Source organism: Oncorhynchus gorbuscha, linkage group LG26, assembly GCF_021184085.1.
Source record: "Oncorhynchus gorbuscha isolate QuinsamMale2020 ecotype Even-year linkage group LG26, OgorEven_v1.0, whole genome shotgun sequence".
Classification (NCBI taxonomy): domain Eukaryota; kingdom Metazoa; phylum Chordata; class Actinopteri; order Salmoniformes; family Salmonidae; genus Oncorhynchus; species Oncorhynchus gorbuscha.
The window spans coordinates 27,417,391-27,434,445 of NC_060198.1; the positions used below are offsets into that span (position 1 = coordinate 27,417,391).

At 46.9% G+C, this 17,055-nt stretch overlaps 4 protein-coding genes across 5 annotated transcripts in view; 1 reads left to right on the plus strand and 3 right to left on the minus strand.

The window, feature by feature from the left end:
- Window positions 1-728: 728 nt before the first annotated feature.
- LOC124015970 (cytosolic 5'-nucleotidase 3-like) lies at window positions 729-4,854 on the minus strand. The gene is made up of 9 exons (XM_046331472.1): window positions 4,692-4,854; window positions 3,886-3,984; window positions 3,671-3,740; window positions 3,484-3,530; window positions 3,209-3,294; window positions 2,407-2,496; window positions 2,063-2,225; window positions 1,655-1,855; window positions 729-1,429 (listed from the first exon to the last, which is right to left on the minus strand). Exons 1-9 carry the CDS (start codon window positions 4,692-4,694, stop codon window positions 1,319-1,321), a joined length of 870 nt encoding a protein of 289 aa, XP_046187428.1. The 5' UTR covers window positions 4,695-4,854; the 3' UTR covers window positions 729-1,318.
- A 989-nt stretch (window positions 4,855-5,843) lies between these two features.
- On the plus strand, window positions 5,844-7,989 carry LOC124015099 (kelch-like protein 10). The gene is made up of 4 exons (XM_046330040.1): window positions 5,844-6,275; window positions 6,390-7,004; window positions 7,091-7,240; window positions 7,351-7,989. Exons 1-4 carry the CDS (start codon window positions 5,859-5,861, stop codon window positions 7,717-7,719), a joined length of 1,551 nt encoding a protein of 516 aa, XP_046185996.1. The 5' UTR covers window positions 5,844-5,858; the 3' UTR covers window positions 7,720-7,989.
- Window positions 7,990-8,467: 478 nt separating this feature from the next.
- LOC124015526 (kelch-like protein 11) lies at window positions 8,468-12,657 on the minus strand. The gene is made up of 2 exons (XM_046330794.1): window positions 12,080-12,657; window positions 8,468-11,768 (listed from the first exon to the last, which is right to left on the minus strand). Exons 1-2 carry the CDS (start codon window positions 12,607-12,609, stop codon window positions 10,184-10,186), a joined length of 2,115 nt encoding a protein of 704 aa, XP_046186750.1. The 5' UTR covers window positions 12,610-12,657; the 3' UTR covers window positions 8,468-10,183.
- A 540-nt stretch (window positions 12,658-13,197) lies between these two features.
- The window catches only part of LOC124015518 (ATP-citrate synthase-like), a 28,719-nt gene continuing 24,861 nt past the window's right edge, over window positions 13,198-17,055 (minus strand). For both annotated transcript variants that reach the window (XM_046330776.1, XM_046330777.1), the window contains 7 exons: window positions 15,814-15,968; window positions 15,512-15,662; window positions 15,204-15,347; window positions 15,000-15,113; window positions 14,824-14,906; window positions 14,589-14,665; window positions 13,198-14,440 (listed from right to left, as the gene is read on the minus strand). In XM_046330776.1, the coding sequence (XP_046186732.1) occupies window positions 14,346-14,440; window positions 14,589-14,665; window positions 14,824-14,906; window positions 15,000-15,113; window positions 15,204-15,347; window positions 15,512-15,662; window positions 15,814-15,968 (819 nt within the window). In that variant the 3' untranslated portion in view covers window positions 13,198-14,345. The remainder of the gene's footprint in view (window positions 14,441-14,588; window positions 14,666-14,823; window positions 14,907-14,999; window positions 15,114-15,203; window positions 15,348-15,511; window positions 15,663-15,813; window positions 15,969-17,055) is intronic.

Sequence of the window (17,055 nt, forward strand, 5' to 3'; positions counted from 1 at the left end):
TGCTGTCTGTCATTTATTTAGAATTCAAGGGACACTTAACCAGCATGGCTACCACAGCATTCTGCAGATACTGTCACGCCTTGGTCATTGTATTTTGTGTTTTCGTTATATTTTTGGTCAGGCCAGGGTGTGACATGGGTTTATGTTGTTGTATTTCGTGGGTGATTGTTCCTGTCTCTGTGTAGTTTCACCAGATAGGCTGTAATAGGTTTCACGTTCCGTTTGTTGTTTTCGTATTTGTATAGTTATTTCATGTATCGCTTTTTTCCTTCATTAAGGACATGAGTAACCACTACGCTGCATTTCGGTCCGACTCTCTTTCCACAAACGAAGAACGCCGTTACAGATACGTCATCCCATCTGGTTTGCGCTTAGTGGGACTATCATGTATTTATCAACAGGAAAATGACCCAACACACCTCCAGGCTGTCTAAGGACTATTTGACCAAAAAGGAGTGATGGAGTGCTGCATCAGATGACCTGGCCTCCACAATCACCCAAACTCAACTCCATTGAGATGGTTTGGGATGAGTTGGACCGCAGAGTAAAGGAAAAGCAGCCAACAAGTGCTCAGCATATGTGGAACTCTTCAAGACTGTTGGAAAAGCATTCCAGGTGAAGCTGGTTGAGAGAATGCCAAGAGTGTGCAAAGCTGTCATCAAGGCAAAGGGTGGCTACTTTGAAGAATCTCAAATCTATTTTAATTTGTTTAACACTTTTTTGGTTACTACATTATTCCAAATGTGTTATTTCATAGTTTGAATGTCTTCACTATTATTCTAAAATGTAGAACATAGTAAAAATAAAGAAAAACCCATGAATGTGTAGGTGTGTCCAAACTTTTGACTGCTACTGCATATTCCTCATATGTAGACATATCACCAGTAACATTTCTCTCCCTACGAACCCAATACACATTTACCAGATGGGGAAGTCACCTAGTTTTCCTGTCCCATTTCAGTTGGACTATTGGTGGTTCGTAAACAATTCAGAATGTGACAGTAGGGTTGTCGAGTAAATCGAATCAAATTGTAGGACTGTAAAGGATGTTGCTCTCAAGTTGTAAGTGTTCAACAAGGATTCAACTGGAGGAGCGTGGAAGGGAGACTCCAAAACACAGTCTGGGATCCATCCCAGCGGCCCACACAAACAGCCATTAGTAAAAGACAAACAAAAAACAATACCATTCTGACTTGACTCATGGTATCTGACTACTGGCACTTCCTGAGCAAGAGCTTCCTAAACCAGTACGACAAACTTCCTGTAGCGTCGGAAGGCTCGTTACTGATTGGCCAGTGAGATGAATTTCATGGCCAGGTCACTTGGTGCTGGTGAGGTGGAGCAGCAGGGCGTTCAGCACTTCCATGGTCTCATCCTTCACCAGCACGATGTCATAAGCATTCAGGTAGGACGTCTTCCTCTCCTCCACCTGAGAAAGATCATGCCGAGGGGGAACGGTTAGCAAGCGGCCAATGTCCAACGACATTTAAACAGTGCTTGAATAAGCTGACTGTGCATTAAAGCAAGCACTCAATTGCCTTAAAACAATAAAACTTCAGAGTAAAAACAAAAACATTTCTTTTTTGCGTGGTTGAGGGTTTATTAGGGTGTGAAAGAGAGAGCTTTGGTGTACATGTAGCCAGTACTACCGTACCTTGTCGTTGAGGAAGCCGATCTTGAGGATGTTCTCCATGCTGTGCACCCCATCAGCCATGGTCAGGTCCCCCAGAGAGTCTCCCAACAGCAGGACGTTGTGGCGTGACTTGAGCTCCTGGAAGTGGCCCTTGTTCAGCAGAGCTCCCTCCCTCTTGTTATAGATGTGGATCAGCTCCCCTTTGAAGGCCTTCAGCACTCCCTGAGAATGAGGGACACCAATGGGTTAAATCCTCATTCAAACCACTAACCTTTCACCCAGTCTTTGCGTGGTCACTAGCATAGGAAAAGCGCATTTAATGCAATGAAACCAAGCGTTTTCATGACAACCCCCTCTCCTCACTCAATTCCATTGAGGCTACCTGTATCGTATATACTGTGATTTGTGTGTGAGCGATAGCCTACTCACAGCCTCATCAAAGTCCATGTAGTTGGAGAAGACCTTGATGTTGGGGTGAAAGACCCCGGCCTGGCGGATCACCTCCTCCAGCACGTCTCCTAGCCCAGCAGAGAAGATGAGCAGAGGGATGCTGTGCTCCTGCAGGTGGTCAAAGAACAGCTGGTAGCCCTCCCTGGGGAGACAGCGGCATAGATAGCGCTGTAATCACTACCATTACAGTCATCATCCTGGTCGTTATTAACATTACTGACTTGATAAGGCTTCATCATGTGGTACCATACTGTGCTATCGATGACTGTACCCTACTAAACAGCCATAATTGTGGCTTGGCAACAGTAGCAGGGTCTTCTCACCTGAGCATAGCATCGGACTCCTTCACCACATCCTGCAGCAGGTCTTTCCTGATGCGCTGCTGCACCAGAAGAGTATGGGCTTTAGTCCACCTACGGGATGAACGGCACAAGGGGATTGGTTAACCCGATCAGTCCCGAGACCCCAGCAAAAATCGTCTTTTCATTTATCCGACTTTCATTTATCTGCATGTCCAGCCCTCATATTTAGCCTCACAATGAAGTGCTTTTCCATTTTATTTTCAGGACAACCAGGGCTACAAGTAGAACACAGAACGACTTGACATAAACAGTTCCATTCATGAGTTTATTGACACATGTCAAAAAGAAAAGAAGGTCTGCTGAAGCAAAAAGAAAACTGATCAAAATGAATTAATATGAATGCTGTAGAGAAATAGTTTGCTCTGTGGGAATGAATATCCAAACGGTCAATGACAACTGTGTGAACTTATTACAGTATTATAGACACTATGTCCTAGGATTTCCTATGACCTTCTGCGTAGAAGAACCCCTTACATTCGCGCCATAGAGCAAAACGTGTGTGTTCCGTGAGAGTCTCAGCTTTTCACACAGACTAATGGTTGGATGCAGAAGAATAAGACGAATCCGATTGGTACAACCCAGAAGTCAAACCCAGAAGTCAAAAAACGCGGCAGGATTACAGTGGGACTTCATTGGGTAAATGAGACCGCACAGGGAGGTGCCTATGTCTGATGTAGAACAGAGGGTATTGGTCAGTTTGACAGCAAAGTGATGCGTTCCTGGTCTAGAAGGGCAGTGATTGGCTCAGAGAGCTGTGACTCACCACTCCACCATGAGGGGCAGCTTCTCCTCCGCTGTCCGTTTGGAATCGATCTCTATGGGGTAATATGTGTTGAGCAGGTCCTTCAGCTGAACCGAGGGAGAATGGACAACACTCAGAAAGGGAAAAACTGGCTAGTACGCATCTAGAGAAGACACATTTATATGTAAAGCAATGAATCTTGGGTCATCGTTTTTTTCTAAACTACACAAATGTATCTGCCAAATCGGAAGAAGTTCTGTGGTCTAGTTGTTTTTCTGATGACATTTGAAATATACCTGTGCTTTGCACTCCTCACTGATGAGCTTGCTGTTGTCCAGGATATCTATAAAAATAATACTGACGCAATCATCATCATTCTCGTGGGATTGTCGAAAAAAACATCAGTGACAAGATGTGGACCCCTTAACTCTGCGTACACATTGGTATCTTCTCCGTACAATCTATCCCAGCTTTTGTACTTACTGTGACTGGTAGGGCACCGCTTCCCATTGTAGGCAAACCGTGTGAGGGTCATGTCAAAGTCTGAAATGACCTGAAAAAGCAAGAGACATTGTCAGCATATTTTCAAGCAAACCTCTCGGGATGGAACTAGGAGAATAATACATCGAAACACGTGGGTGTGGTACCCATAGGATGACGTATACAATCCCAATTGAATAGGATCTCTGTGGTGGTACCTGAATCTTGCTGGTGCCAGCCTTCTGCATGGTGTTGATGATCTCCTCCACCCTGGGAGGGTCCCTCATACACACTGAGGGACTGGACAGCTCTGGGATCTATGGAGGAGGGAGACAAGTAGTGAGGAGAGAGAAAAACAGAATAAGCAATGAATCTATATTTTTTAAACATTTTAGCAGACACTCCTATCCAGGGTGACATACAGGAGCAATTAAGCTTAAGTACCTTGCTCAAGGGCACATTTTTTCACAGATTTACCACGGCTCTGTGAATCGAACCAGCAACCTTTGGATTACTGACCCGCCACTAGGCTACCTGTCGCCCCTAAACACTTCTGTGACGATAAACCCTAAAGGCCACTGTGCTTGCTCCTGTTTACAGTATTGACCATATACAGACCACAGAATAAAGTGATTTGCCAGCAGCGTAGCTTTGGAACACAACATCGGGAGTCTTGTGTATTGGTTGGACTGTGCTGTGGAGCTGTAGCCTACAAACCTATTCACATATCTATTGCATGTCATCGCCTCATTTGCAGCTGTCGTCACAGTTAGGACTTTAATTAATGGCATCTTACACTAGGATAAACTAACACCCCAATCACATACTTAACAAGCATTTTCCTTTTTGGGATTGTAATGTTATGTCACTGTCTAACAATAGGCATAGCCATTCTACTCTGAGAAATTAGGCAGCTAACTTAGTTTGTAATAACTAACGTTAACGTTACGTTACGTTACGTTTGATAGCTAGCGAGCCATCAGTCACTCGTTCAGTGGCAACCAGGAAAATAAAGTACACGTACCATGTTTCTAGAGAGATGTTGTTTAATTCAAGAAAAGATCAAAGAGCCAAACGATGGACCTAGCTAGAAATGCAATCAATAAGTTATATAGCTAGCTAGTCAGCTATGCTGCAATAACCAGTCTATACTGAGGGCACGCATTTACTTGCATAAATTGAGGAAGTAAGTGTGTGCTTTTAACATCTTCCCCAGTACCACAAAAGCAGTATTAAAATGTTCCTAATATAATTTATGTTCTGATAGAGCAGAAGAAAGTATTATGGCAAATTGTGTGCTTCTATGTATTCTTAATTCACGATTTCCCTCTCACTCCATCTGGAATGGACTGTATTTAATCAACTGTATTACGTAGTGTCAAATATTAGTGTTAAATGACTGTTACACATTCACTGTACGATCAGTAGGCATAACAGTCAGATATATCAAATTAAACACAAACCTTTTATGACAGGTGAGGCTGATGCTCTGATTCCATTTGCTCATCGCTGTGATGTAATAATGAACAATTCTGGAACATAATATAAGTGGAACATTCACAATTCACAATCCCTAGATGAACACAGCTGCTGTAGTAAACCAACCAAATGTCTAAGCTGAAGAGCTAGCAAAACCCCATTAAATATAGCAAGGAATGAATGAACTGGAAGAGACAGCCACCTCCACCAAATTTCAAAGATGCAACATGGAGAGGAAAATGAGTGCTATGACCTGTACAATCTTTAACGAGTTACGCCTGGAGGGAAAACTCTGTGATGTGGTCATCAAAGTCAATGGCATGGAGTTCAATGCACACAAGAACATCCTGTGTGGATGCAGCTCATACTTCCGGTGAGTAGCTTCACTTGGTTTGGATAGGTTGGGTTGGGATGTGCTGGCCAGAGGACATTCCCATTCTGGCATCACTTGACTGAATGAGAATGCGAGAACATTGTAGATTTATGGTTACTCTGGCTTGGTCCAACTCTGTGATTATTAGCTACTTTTGGGGAGTCCTGAGGAACTTTGTTCAATTGCAATGCTGTAGTGAGAAGAATATTGAGACCTTGATGATGTTTCTTTCTCTCTGTGCTATTATATCCCTGACCCTTGACCCACAGTGCTCTCTTCACAAGTGGCTGGAACAACGTTGAGAAGCGGGTCTACAGCATTCCTGGTGTGAACCCAGACATGATGCGCCTGATCATCGAGTATGCCTACACACGTTCCGTGCCTGTGACTGCGGAGAATGTGGAACCGCTCCTGGCGGCTGCAGACCAGTTCTGCATCCTGGGGATCGTGAGGGCCTGCTGCGACTATCTGGAGGCCCAGCTCTGTCTGCAGAACTGCATCGGCATCTGCAAGTTTGCAGACTTCTACTCCTGCCCTGATCTGCGCCGCCGGGCCTACCTCTTCATCCTGCACCACTTTGAGATGGTGCGTTTCTCAGAGGAGTTCATGGAGCTCTCTCTGGCACAGCTCTGTGACATCATCGAGAAGGACGACCTGAATGTGAAGCAGGAGGATGTTGTGTTTGAGGCGGTCCTACGCTGGATCAACCACTCGCCTCAGGACCGCAAGGCCCACGTGTCTGTGCTGCTGCCCAAGGTGAGAGGTGAACAATAGTGTCAATGTTTTACTGCTGGATAACTTTTGTAAGTTTGGGTGTCGTGCTAGTCAACTGCTAGCCAAACGTCTGTCTGTCTGTGTCTGTGTGCTTAGGTCCGCATGGCCTTGATGACAGCCGACTACTTCATGAACAACGTGAAGAACAATACCTTGGTGAAGGACAATGATGACTGCAAGCCTATCATCATCAGTGCCCTGAAGGCCATGTACGACCTGAACATGAACGGGCCCTCCAATACTGACTTCCGCAACCCTCTGACCCGCCCACGCCTGCCTTATGCCATCCTATTGGCCATAGGTGGCTGGAGTGGTGGCAGCCCCACCAATGGCATTGAGGCGTACGATGCGCGGGCTGACCGGTGGGTGAATGTGACCCAGGAGGAGAGCCCTCGAGCCTACCATGGAGCTGCTTACCTCAATGGCTTTGTCTACTGTGTGGGTGGCTTTGACAGCGTTGACTACTTTAACAGTGTACGTAAGTTCAACCCTGTCACACGGACCTGGCACCAGGTGGCCCCCATGCACTCTCGGCGCTGCTACGTCAGTGTGGCGGTGCTGGATGGCTGTATCTATGCCATGGGTGGCTTTGACGGCTACGTACGACTGAACACCGCTGAGTGCTATGAGCCTGAGACTAACCAGTGGACCCTGATTGCACCCATGCATGAGCAGAGGAGTGATGCCAGTGCTACCACACTACATGGCAAGGTGAGTGGAACAGAGGGACCTGGGAGAGAACTTCATGATGGATAATGACTTTTGATTATAAAATGTTGGCATGATCTTTTCTCTAGGTGTACATCTGCGGTGGCTTCAATGGGAATGAGTGCTTGTTCACAGCAGAGAGCTACAGCCCCCAGACCAACCAGTGGACTCTGACTGCCCCCATGAGAAGCAGGCGCAGCGGTGTGGGGGTCATTGCTTATGCGGAGCAGGTCTATGCGGTGAGCAGAACATCCATATGCAAGACATGCACAATGCACTTCAACGCCTTATTCAGTAAGAGCTGAAAGTTAAGAAATATTTGACTCAAGTTTCCTCTGTCCTCTCCCAGGTGGGCGGCTTCGATGGGGCTAACCGCCTGCGTAACGCTGAGGCCTACAACCCGCTGACCAACACATGGCGCACGGTGCCCACCATGTTCAACCCGCGCAGTAACTTTGGCATCGAGGTGGTGGACGACCTCCTGTTCGTGGTGGGGGGCTTCAACGGCTTCACCACTACCTTCAACGTGGAGTGCTATGACGAGAAAACAGAGGAGTGGTACGACGCCCACGACATGGGCATCTTCCGCAGTGCCCTCAGCTGCTGCGTGGTGCACGGGCTTCCCAACGTGGCCCAGTATGCAGCCCCCCGGGACTCCCTCCAGTCCCCCCGGGAAGAGCTGAAGCTCTCCGCTTCCAACAGTATCCTGTCTGTGTGACGTCCCCTCGCTCCTATCCCCCACCCTGACCCCTTACTGCCCACCGTATCCCACCTACCACTGGCATTTATCATGAGCAAATAAATCCACTACTGTATGTCCCAGAAGAAATCCCATATGCATATATACATTTCTATATTTCTTATTGCATCTGCAAGGGTGATTGTACTATTATTTTCCTACTGTGTTAGAAGGGAAGATTGACTGTACTGAATGTGTTACTGTAATTGGCTCATGCCCAATGACTCTGTGCATAGTACTCAGCATAGTTTGATGGCAACGTGTATGTATGTAGCTTAGTTCCATAGAAAATGATAGAGGCCTCTAGTGGCCAAAAGACTGTTTTAGCATTGGCAGCAACATTGAGGGCTTCCAACATTTGAATGTTGTCAACTGGGTGGGACTTCCAACTTTATTGGCTGATCCCTCATGGTCATCAGGAGGGATCAGCCAGTTGTGAAGAAGAAAATGGACAACTTCAAAATGGAGAATGCCTCAATGACACTGCCCATGCTCTCACAGATGCCATAATCGGAACTATATAGGGATGCTCTCTATCATTCTCTATGCTTTGTAAAAAATAAAAAATAAATAAAAAAAGGAGGTTGTCACATTGGAGGAGAAAATTCCACCCAAGAAAAAGACAAGATGTTTATAGAGCTAGTCTTGAAAACTGCCCAATAATATTGGCCAAAATGACATTCAGAATTTAGATAACCCCTTACACAAGATAGATGGTAAACCAAGGTCGTATAAAAAAATGGACATTTTAATTGCAAGTGATGACATCAGCATTTTCTTTTTTTTACATCCAATATATTGACACAATGCCCGACTGCCACATGCAAAGCAAAATATATATTGCCAACATATGTCAATACAATTATTTCAAATGCTATGCAAGAGAAACAAATCTGAGGAAATACACTTGCATTGCATTCTCAAAATCATAGTGCTCTATGTTATAAATGAGCTTCAGGGATAGTGCTTATAACAATTAATGAACTCTTGAACTCAACACATTCACCTTGATATGATCATTCCGCTCAGTAACATAAGGATACCGTCTAGTCTATACCAGTGGTTCACAACCTTTTTTGGTTACCGTACCACCAACTGAATTTTGCTCTGCCTGGAGTACCCCCCCCCCCCCCAACTGTCTTTGGAGGGTGAAGAGAACATGCAACAATGTGGCCGGATCTCTCAGATGAACCCCCGAATAAGCCCTGAGGTACAGCAACAGGGCTGCCTCACACTTCACATCACATTCATTTTGGATTACTAAGCAAATCACTGTAGTGTACATATTTTCTCACATGGGAACAGAATAGATTATCGGCTGGAGTTGGATTAAATGATAAATACAAAAATAAAAATTGGCCAAATATAACAGGTAAACCCACTCGGACATAAATATTACTAACTGATTAAGGGTAGAAGTGCACTACTAGGCATGCTTTTCACCAGCTTTGCCAAGCATTCTTACCGTACTCAAGACACACACATTATCAAGTCCTCCAACAGAACTACACCCTCCAGCCGTTAAACTCAATAAAACCAATGCAGACAAAAATAAAAAGAGAAACATTCACTCACAAACTGCCACCTAGGGCCTTCCACACAATGTTTCCTACCAACAGGAATGTGACGAGCAGAAGACTGAAGAATAATTCAACGCAATGGTTGATGGAATGTTACCATGTTAAGACTGAAAATGTAAAAATATTTGTGGAAAAATAAATGTCTCTGGATGAAAACATTAAATGTTTGTTTTCCTAAAGACGTTAAATCTGCTTCGTGTTTCGTTCACTTGCCACAACACCAACGAGCATCGCGATACTGGTATTGTCCCGACCCTACAGCTGCACAGAGTGTGTGTATGTAAGTGTGTGTGATATTTGCATGGAGAGACTGTCAGTGTGGAATGTCATAGAGAACGACTGACTTCACTAAGCACATTGGATTGGAGGAATGTAGATTCTGCCGTACTTAAGTGTCACATTGCCTACATCATATAAGCATAAAAGGGAGACACAAAATATTTATATATAATAAAAGTATACATATACAACTATATACTATATGCATGTATAAAAAGATAAACATCACCTGTGCCTGACGTACATACGTAGTGTAGTCCGATGTTGGTCACTGTACAACACTCTATTCACATTTGTAACATTCAGTCTGTCCTCCCCACATAGACAAACACCTGGCCAGCACAGAGTCACATCACTCCCACATCTCCCAGCCTTGAACACCACAGTCACTACTAACACCAATATCTCAACCTGATGAGTTCTCTTGAAAATGAACCAACATGAGAGCAACATAGGAGCCGCTGCTCCAGCAGGTTATGGGTGGGGGTTGATGATGGCTGCCAGGGGATGTTTGGGGCTTGGAGCGGGACTGGGCTGCTCCCCCACTGGGGTGGGTGTGATGGACAGACAGGGGTTGCGACAGCTCAGCACTCGATCTGAGACTGCAGCTGCCTGCGCAGGGTGAGGGTGCGCCGGTGTAGCTGCTGCATCTGCTGCATACGGTCCCGCTGGCGGGCCAGGTTCTGGGGCATGGGGTAGCGCTGGCAGCCGTACAGGAAGCGGTAGGGGATGCGTACGTGACAGGCGGTGGCGCGGCAGCGGGGCTGGGGCATGGGCGGCAGCAGCATCCAGCGCTTCCTTTCGGCAGAGTAGCGGTAGGCCTCTTTGCGGTACTGCTTGTCCACGTCATCGCTGTTCTTCCAGCCGCCGATCACAAACACGTCCTCGTCGAAGTGGCAGATGGCGGCGCCCTCGATGCTGGTGACCTCGGGCGGCAAGCTCTCCAGGATCTCGTCTGAGATGTGGGCGCTGATCTTCTGCTTGGCGGCCTCGTCCCGCACCGTGTAGCTCTTAGGGCAGCAGGAGGCCGTATGGTAGAAGTTGGTGGGGGCCACGGCCATCTGGAACACACAGTAGTTGTCTATGAGCGGCAGGGAGTCCACGTCCTGCCACTGGCGGCTCTCTGTGTCGTAACGTGTGGTGACCGTCTTCAGCCCGTCCTCGTTGTCTGTGTCCACCGGCGTGCGCGCCGTCACGTATACGTAGCGGTCCTCCACGCTCACCGCCTTCACGTCCCGCAGGATCTTGGGCGCTGACTCCAGGTTGTGCCACTTGTCCAGCTCAGGCTCGTACACGCTCACGTCCTTGAAGCCGGGGCTGAAGTTGCCGTGGCCACCGATGCTATACAGGATGTCCTTGATACAGGTGAGACCAAAGGAGTGTTTACGTGTGGTCAGGTTGCTCACCTGTTCCCAGGTGTTGCGGTTGGGGTTATAGCGCTCCACGGTCTTGGCGAAGCCTGGTTCCATGGATCCCGCTACGTAGATGTGGGACTCTGTGGTAGCGATGGCGTGGCCATCCAGGTGGTTGTGGATGTGGGGCAGGTTAACCCAGCGGTCCTCGTAGATGAAGTAACCCACACATTCACTCAGGTAGTCACCCCCCTCCGACACCCCGCCCACCACCATGATCACGTCCATGTTCTGGCCGAAGCGCGGCTGGAAGGAGGCCATGTAGGATGACCAGAACTCCAGGTCAGCTGACTTGAGGTTCTCACAGCGGATGGCGTGGCCCTCCACGGCATCGGACACCAGGCGGAGACAGGCCTCGTTGGCCGCCACCAGTGCCTCGTTCTTCACCACGCGCGTCAGATAGGTGGGCTTAATCTGGGGTAGCCGGAGGAGACGGAACAACTCCTCAAAGTACCTCCCCCGCTGTTCTGTGTTCCTCTGGACCCACTTCACCACAGCCTCAAACAGCACCTCTTCCGCGTCCACGGTGATCTCTGCGTCAGACAGCCAGTCCCTCACCAGGTGGAAGGGCAGGGTGTAGAACTCCTCGTCCTGGATGACCTTGTGGAAATTGCGTCGGATCATGTCTGCGGCCCGCAGAGCCAGCTGGTCCAGGGTGTACATGTGGGCCAGACTGTGCACCGCCACACAGTTGGCCAGGCTCAGCTTCTTCTTCAAGAACTCCCCACAGAACTCCTTCAGGTGCAGCAGCAGGAACCTGCAGGCGACACACACAATCAATAACAGAACATGAGAAACAAACATGGGCAAGGCCATTTATGACACCCATGAACTCACCACACTCAAATTCAGGTTTGACAGGTTACAGGATGGTCAGTGCTATCCGGGATCCATGGGACGTCCCGACCATAAACATTAACCGTGCCAATATGCTTCAGTGACACCTCCAGTAAAGCCAAAACAACATTGTTATGTCACTGAACTACATACAAATAATCAAGTACTAGCAGGTGGCAATTAAATGGATTATGTACATTAAAAGGAACACTAATTAAATTGTAAACAAACCTGTCAGCAAGCTCTAACACTTCATGCACATTGCAGGTGCTAACACGTATTTCTCCCGTGTACATGTACTGAATGACACTCTCCACCGTCTCCGGGTCTGGTCCCAATTCAGCGCTCCATTCCTTCATCTCAACCCGACCCGACAGCGACTCGGAGAACTGCCCTCCCAGCAACGGCGTGAAATAGTCCGTAGCCGCGGCCAGTACAGAACGGTGAGCGGAAAACTCACAGCTCTGAACATTCCCGGTTGCCGCCCCACTGCTGAAGGCCAGCGTCACGTCGCAGAACAATCCCTGCTTCCTCTGTTCGTTCTGCCGCCGAGACAGCTCTGTGCAGTGGGAGGAGGAGGTGAAGTCCTCGGCCTCTTCCGTGTCCCCGTCCCCGACAAGGACGCTGGGCGTGCTGCTACCGCTACTACCCCGACTAGAGTCGTCTGTGTTCGGGGGTGCAGCTGCCATTCTGGCGGTGTTGGTGAGAATTCGGAATTGCAGTAAACTCGTGTGGGAAAGAACACACACGCAGACACACATACATAAACTGAAAACACAGACGGAATTACTGACATGCGCAGTGGACGCAAGGCGTGACTGCTCGGCGTGTGACGTAAAGCCCCTCCCACTCACTTGTGGCTGACAGGAGAAGCATTTGTGCTTCTTCAACCTCCGCTTTCTCTGCCGAAGCAGGGTATCATCAATTCACTTTCTCTGAGTGGTCTGCGAAGCAGGGTATCATCAATTCACTTTCTCTGAGTGGGTGTCTTTGAATGACCTGAATGGAAGCTACACATGGATGTTTCCTTTCATTTCATGTGCTGGATGTTGTTTCATACAAGGGCACGGTCAATACATAGTCCCCGCTCCGTTACATAAGTGAGTAGAATCACTTTGCCATGCATGTACAGAAATGACACCCCGGAGCATAGAACAGGTGGACTGAGGTCTGAAGAACGAGCTCTAAAGTCGTCTAGTAGACCCTCATATGCACTGGCTGTTTGAGAAAACGAAGATAGCTCCTAGTAGGCCACTACATCCTCTGTTGTTCTTGGATATGATATCATAAATGTATCTGTTTTAAAACCAATGATTTCATAAACTGATGGATGAAGCATGACACAGTGAAACAATTACAGCACATTTATTTTATGATCCGCGACACCGGAAAAAACAGACAGAGCTGTGTTCCAATGGGTCATCTTTAATATACTCAGTCTCAACGTTCTGAAAATATATTACAACACATCTCTACAGAGGCACGTTCAGTTCACTAATCACATTAAATCAAACAAATTGTGTTGACATGACAACACAAATAGTACATACAGGCAGATAGACACATCTTACGAGAAATAGCCGGTCACAATGGAGCTAGTCTAGCTAGTGACGTTCAGATAAATAATGCTGCATTCTATGGTACCTTTGCCAAACTGGACACCGTCCTGTTTGGGACACAGGATGAGCTTTTCACTGTATTTACAGCCCAATGTGCTCGGTCAGCTGCATATCTTACGGTCTAAACACAACAGTTTCGTGGGCATTTACAGTACATCAAAACAATGTATGCTAATACTATCTGTTACATGTATTTACTCAGCTGTTAAAACATCTATACATAAATAAAGTTATAATCTATATAACTGTAAAGCAGTAGCTAGTATTATTGCACTACGGCTCACCCCTGATAGAAAGCGTATGATTTTAATATGGCACCGACACACTTAATAAGAAAGAGAACTGCACAGCGACACACAGGAAGTCTGTGATACACAGACACATGCTTGTTTACGGAGAGAGATGATAGTGGGAGATAGTCTCATCAACATACTTCACTGTAGGCATAGGTGTAGTACAGTAGTAGTAGTAGTAGTAGTATTGGCAGTAAATAGGAAGACAATCATCTGTATCCCTACTGGTAATCTTGGGAAGAGAATTGCATTAACTGCACTCCCACACTATTAAGGGTCAACCAACGAATGAGCCTCTTTTCACACTCTGCAGCTTGCTTGATCTCTCTAGCAGACACAGACTGAGAGCGGCTTCACAGTTTTGCAGGCCTTGCTATTATTAACGGGGTTGCAGCATGTTTTATCAGCCAACTGATTAAAAAAAAACTGAAACTGTATTCATTTAAAAAGGGTTGTCCTTATTACTGTTGCAAAGACACATCTATAATAATATCAGTCCTCATTGTTGCTCTCCCACCACTTGGGGCTGACCGAACACAGCACAGGTGGGGGTGGAGGTTAGGGTCCATGGCCTGGTTTCTGTGATTACATGGACATATGTTCGGGGAGAACGTAGGAGATGTCGTCCCAAGGGTGACGGTACAGACCCTGTTTAAGCCTCTTCTGGTCCAGGTAGTGTCCTGAGGGAGAAGTAGAAACGTAGGTAAGGTTCCAATTTTAGCAATATCATATTGCGTATCCTCCGCTCCTTACACCATAGCCCCTTTCCCATTACCATTTCTAAGGGTCAAACTCATCAGGGTCATGACCCCCTGACCCCCAACTCACCAATGAAGCCCATGCTCCGCCCCAGGACAAAGATTCCATTCAGCGCTCCGATCTCCACAAACTCATCAGCCTCGTCCCTGAGGGGGAAGACAAACACCAGAGGGCAATGATGAGTTGATGCAACACTGAATGTAGGCGAAGGCCAACAAAAGGGACAGCCGGATGACCCAGACACAGTAGTATAGTTGCATTGTGTAGAATGTAATTGACTGGAGATAAATAGCATAGGATTTACCGTGTAAATCCACCACAGTTCCTGAGCAGGTCCACAAAGGCTACTCCGATGAAACCGTCCACATTCAGGATCAGGTTGGGTTTCTGAAACCGCAGCAGAGAGGAGAAGACATGGTTTAGAACAGATGATCCCAGTGGGGTGATCCAGGGTGCAGGAGAGGATGACAGGGTTAGTACCTTGGCGGTGGTGATCTTCTCTACATCCATGGCGTAGTCCAACAGCTGGGTGGAGGGGAAGTTCTTCTTCACAAAGTCCTTCAGGATCTGCACCCGCATGTCTGGGTTGTTGATCTGACACACACACACACACACACACACACACACAGTAAAAAATATGAAAGATACATGACATCCAAACAGAGACACAGGGACGGTGCTCACCGACTTGACCCGGTGTCCGATGCCCATGATCAGGTTGCCCTCCTTCTTCATCTTATTGACAAACTCCATGGGCAGCATGCCGCTGTCAAACGCCTTGCTGAACTGCTTGGCTGCAGCGTCCAGGGCCCCTCCGAACCGGTCCCCCTGGAAATCACACACACACACACAAAAATAAAACACTCAAGAGAGACACTTACCAAAGCTCAATTAATTAATTATTTAAACAGAGGCATTGTCTTCAGAAGAGGCTACTCTGCTGGTTTTAAGTGGGCCTAAGAATGTCGAGGTTGACCCGACTATGGTCGTACGATGGTGAGCAGGCCAGAGGTGAGGCTAGAGATGAGGTCTTTGCCAGCACGGGCACACACGATGGTGTTGTGGGCACCGGAGACGGCAGGACCATGGTCAGCAGTCACCATCAGACACATCTCAATGAACTTGGCAGCATAACTGGGCAGCCTTGGGGCAAGGAGGAGGGAGGACACAGAGACATAGAATTGTATTCAAATTCAATTATGATAGTGTACGTTTAATGTTTTATGTGAACAATGGCAGTATATGTATTATTGACCGGTTTCCCGGTTTCATGTTTTGGGGGACAGAAGCATACCTCCTCTGGAACCAGAGCAGTCCCAGGGTTCCTCCCAGGCCCATCTCCGACTTGAACACCTCAGTGATGGGCATTCCAGCGTAGATGAGCTCCTGGCCCCTCTCATCACAGATACTGGTCATAAAGGAGGCTGGCTTACGGATCAGACCCAGCTCCTACAGCACAGAGGGATAGAGAGAGGGGGAAAGGGAGGGAGAGAGTCACCACACCCTCCCATTGCTCTCCATCTGTTTCAGTTTAACGCAGTCTGATGTGGTTCGTGAAGTTAGCCTTATATGGAAGTCAATAGCATTGTCCAGAGCCAATAAGAGATCCTGATTCAGCGCTAACTCATAGCTACTGTTTACAGGCCTCCTAGGCCATATAGAGTGTTCCTCACCGAGTTCCTATCAGACATTGTAGTCATGGCAGATAAGATTCTAATTTTTGGTGACTTTAATATTCACATGGCAAAGTCCGCAGAACTTTGGGCTTTCGGAGCCATCATCGGCTCAGTGGGTTTTGTCCAACATGTCTCCGGACCTACTCACTGCCACAATCATACTCTGGACCTAGTTTTGTCCCGTGGAATAAATATTGTGGATCTTAATGTTTTTCCCTCATAAACTTGGACTATCAGACCACCATTTTATTATGTTTGCAATCGCAACAAACAATCTGCTCAGACCCCAAACAAGGATCATCAAAAGTCGTGCTATAAATTCACAGACAACAAAGATTCCTAGATGCCCTTCCAGACTCGCTCCTCCTACCCAAGGATGTCAGAGTACAAAAATCGGTTAACCACCTAACTGAGGAACTAAGTTTAACCTTGTGTAATACCCTAGATGCAGTCGCACCCCTAAAAACTAAAAAACATTTGTCATAAGAAACTAGCTCCCTGGTTTTCAGAAAATACCCGAGCTCTGAAGCAAGCTTAAAGAAAATTGGAACGGAATTGGCTCTACACCAAACTGGAAGTCTTCTGACAAGCCTGGAAAGACAGTACCGTGCAGTATCGAAGAGCTCTCACTGCTGCTCGATCATCCTATTTTTCCAACTTAATTGAGAAGAATAAGAACAATCCCAAATGTATTTTTGATACAATCGCAAAGAGAACTAAAAAGCAGCATTCTACAAGAGAGGATGGCTTTCACTTCAGCAGTGATAAATTCATGAACTTCTTTGACGAAAAGCTAATGATCATTAGAAAGCAAATGACGGACTTTTTAAATCTGCGTATTTTTCCGAAGCGCAGTTGTC

Coding starts and splice junctions, on each gene's coding strand:
- LOC124015970 (XM_046331472.1), bottom strand. Junction 3,741..3,885: donor CTGGCACCAGCAAGATTCAG/GTACCACCACAG, acceptor TTGCTTTTTCAG/GTCATTTCAGACTTTGACAT. Junction 1,856..2,062: donor ACATGGACTTTGATGAGGCT/GTGAGTAGGCTA, acceptor CCTCATTCTCAG/GGAGTGCTGAAGGCCTTCAA.
- LOC124015099 (XM_046330040.1), top strand. CDS start 5,859: ATGATGCGCCTGATCATCGAGTATGCCTACACACGTTCCGTGCCTGTG. Junction 7,005..7,090: donor CTACCACACTACATGGCAAG/GTGAGTGGAACA, acceptor TCTTTTCTCTAG/GTGTACATCTGCGGTGGCTT. Junction 7,241..7,350: donor ATGCGGAGCAGGTCTATGCG/GTGAGCAGAACA, acceptor GTCCTCTCCCAG/GTGGGCGGCTTCGATGGGGC.
- LOC124015526 (XM_046330794.1), bottom strand. CDS start 12,609: ATGTGTGTCTGCGTGTGTGTTCTTTCCCACACGAGTTTACTGCAATTC. Junction 11,769..12,079: donor GTGTTAGAGCTTGCTGACAG/GTTTGTTTACAA, acceptor TGTCGCCTGCAG/GTTCCTGCTGCTGCACCTGA.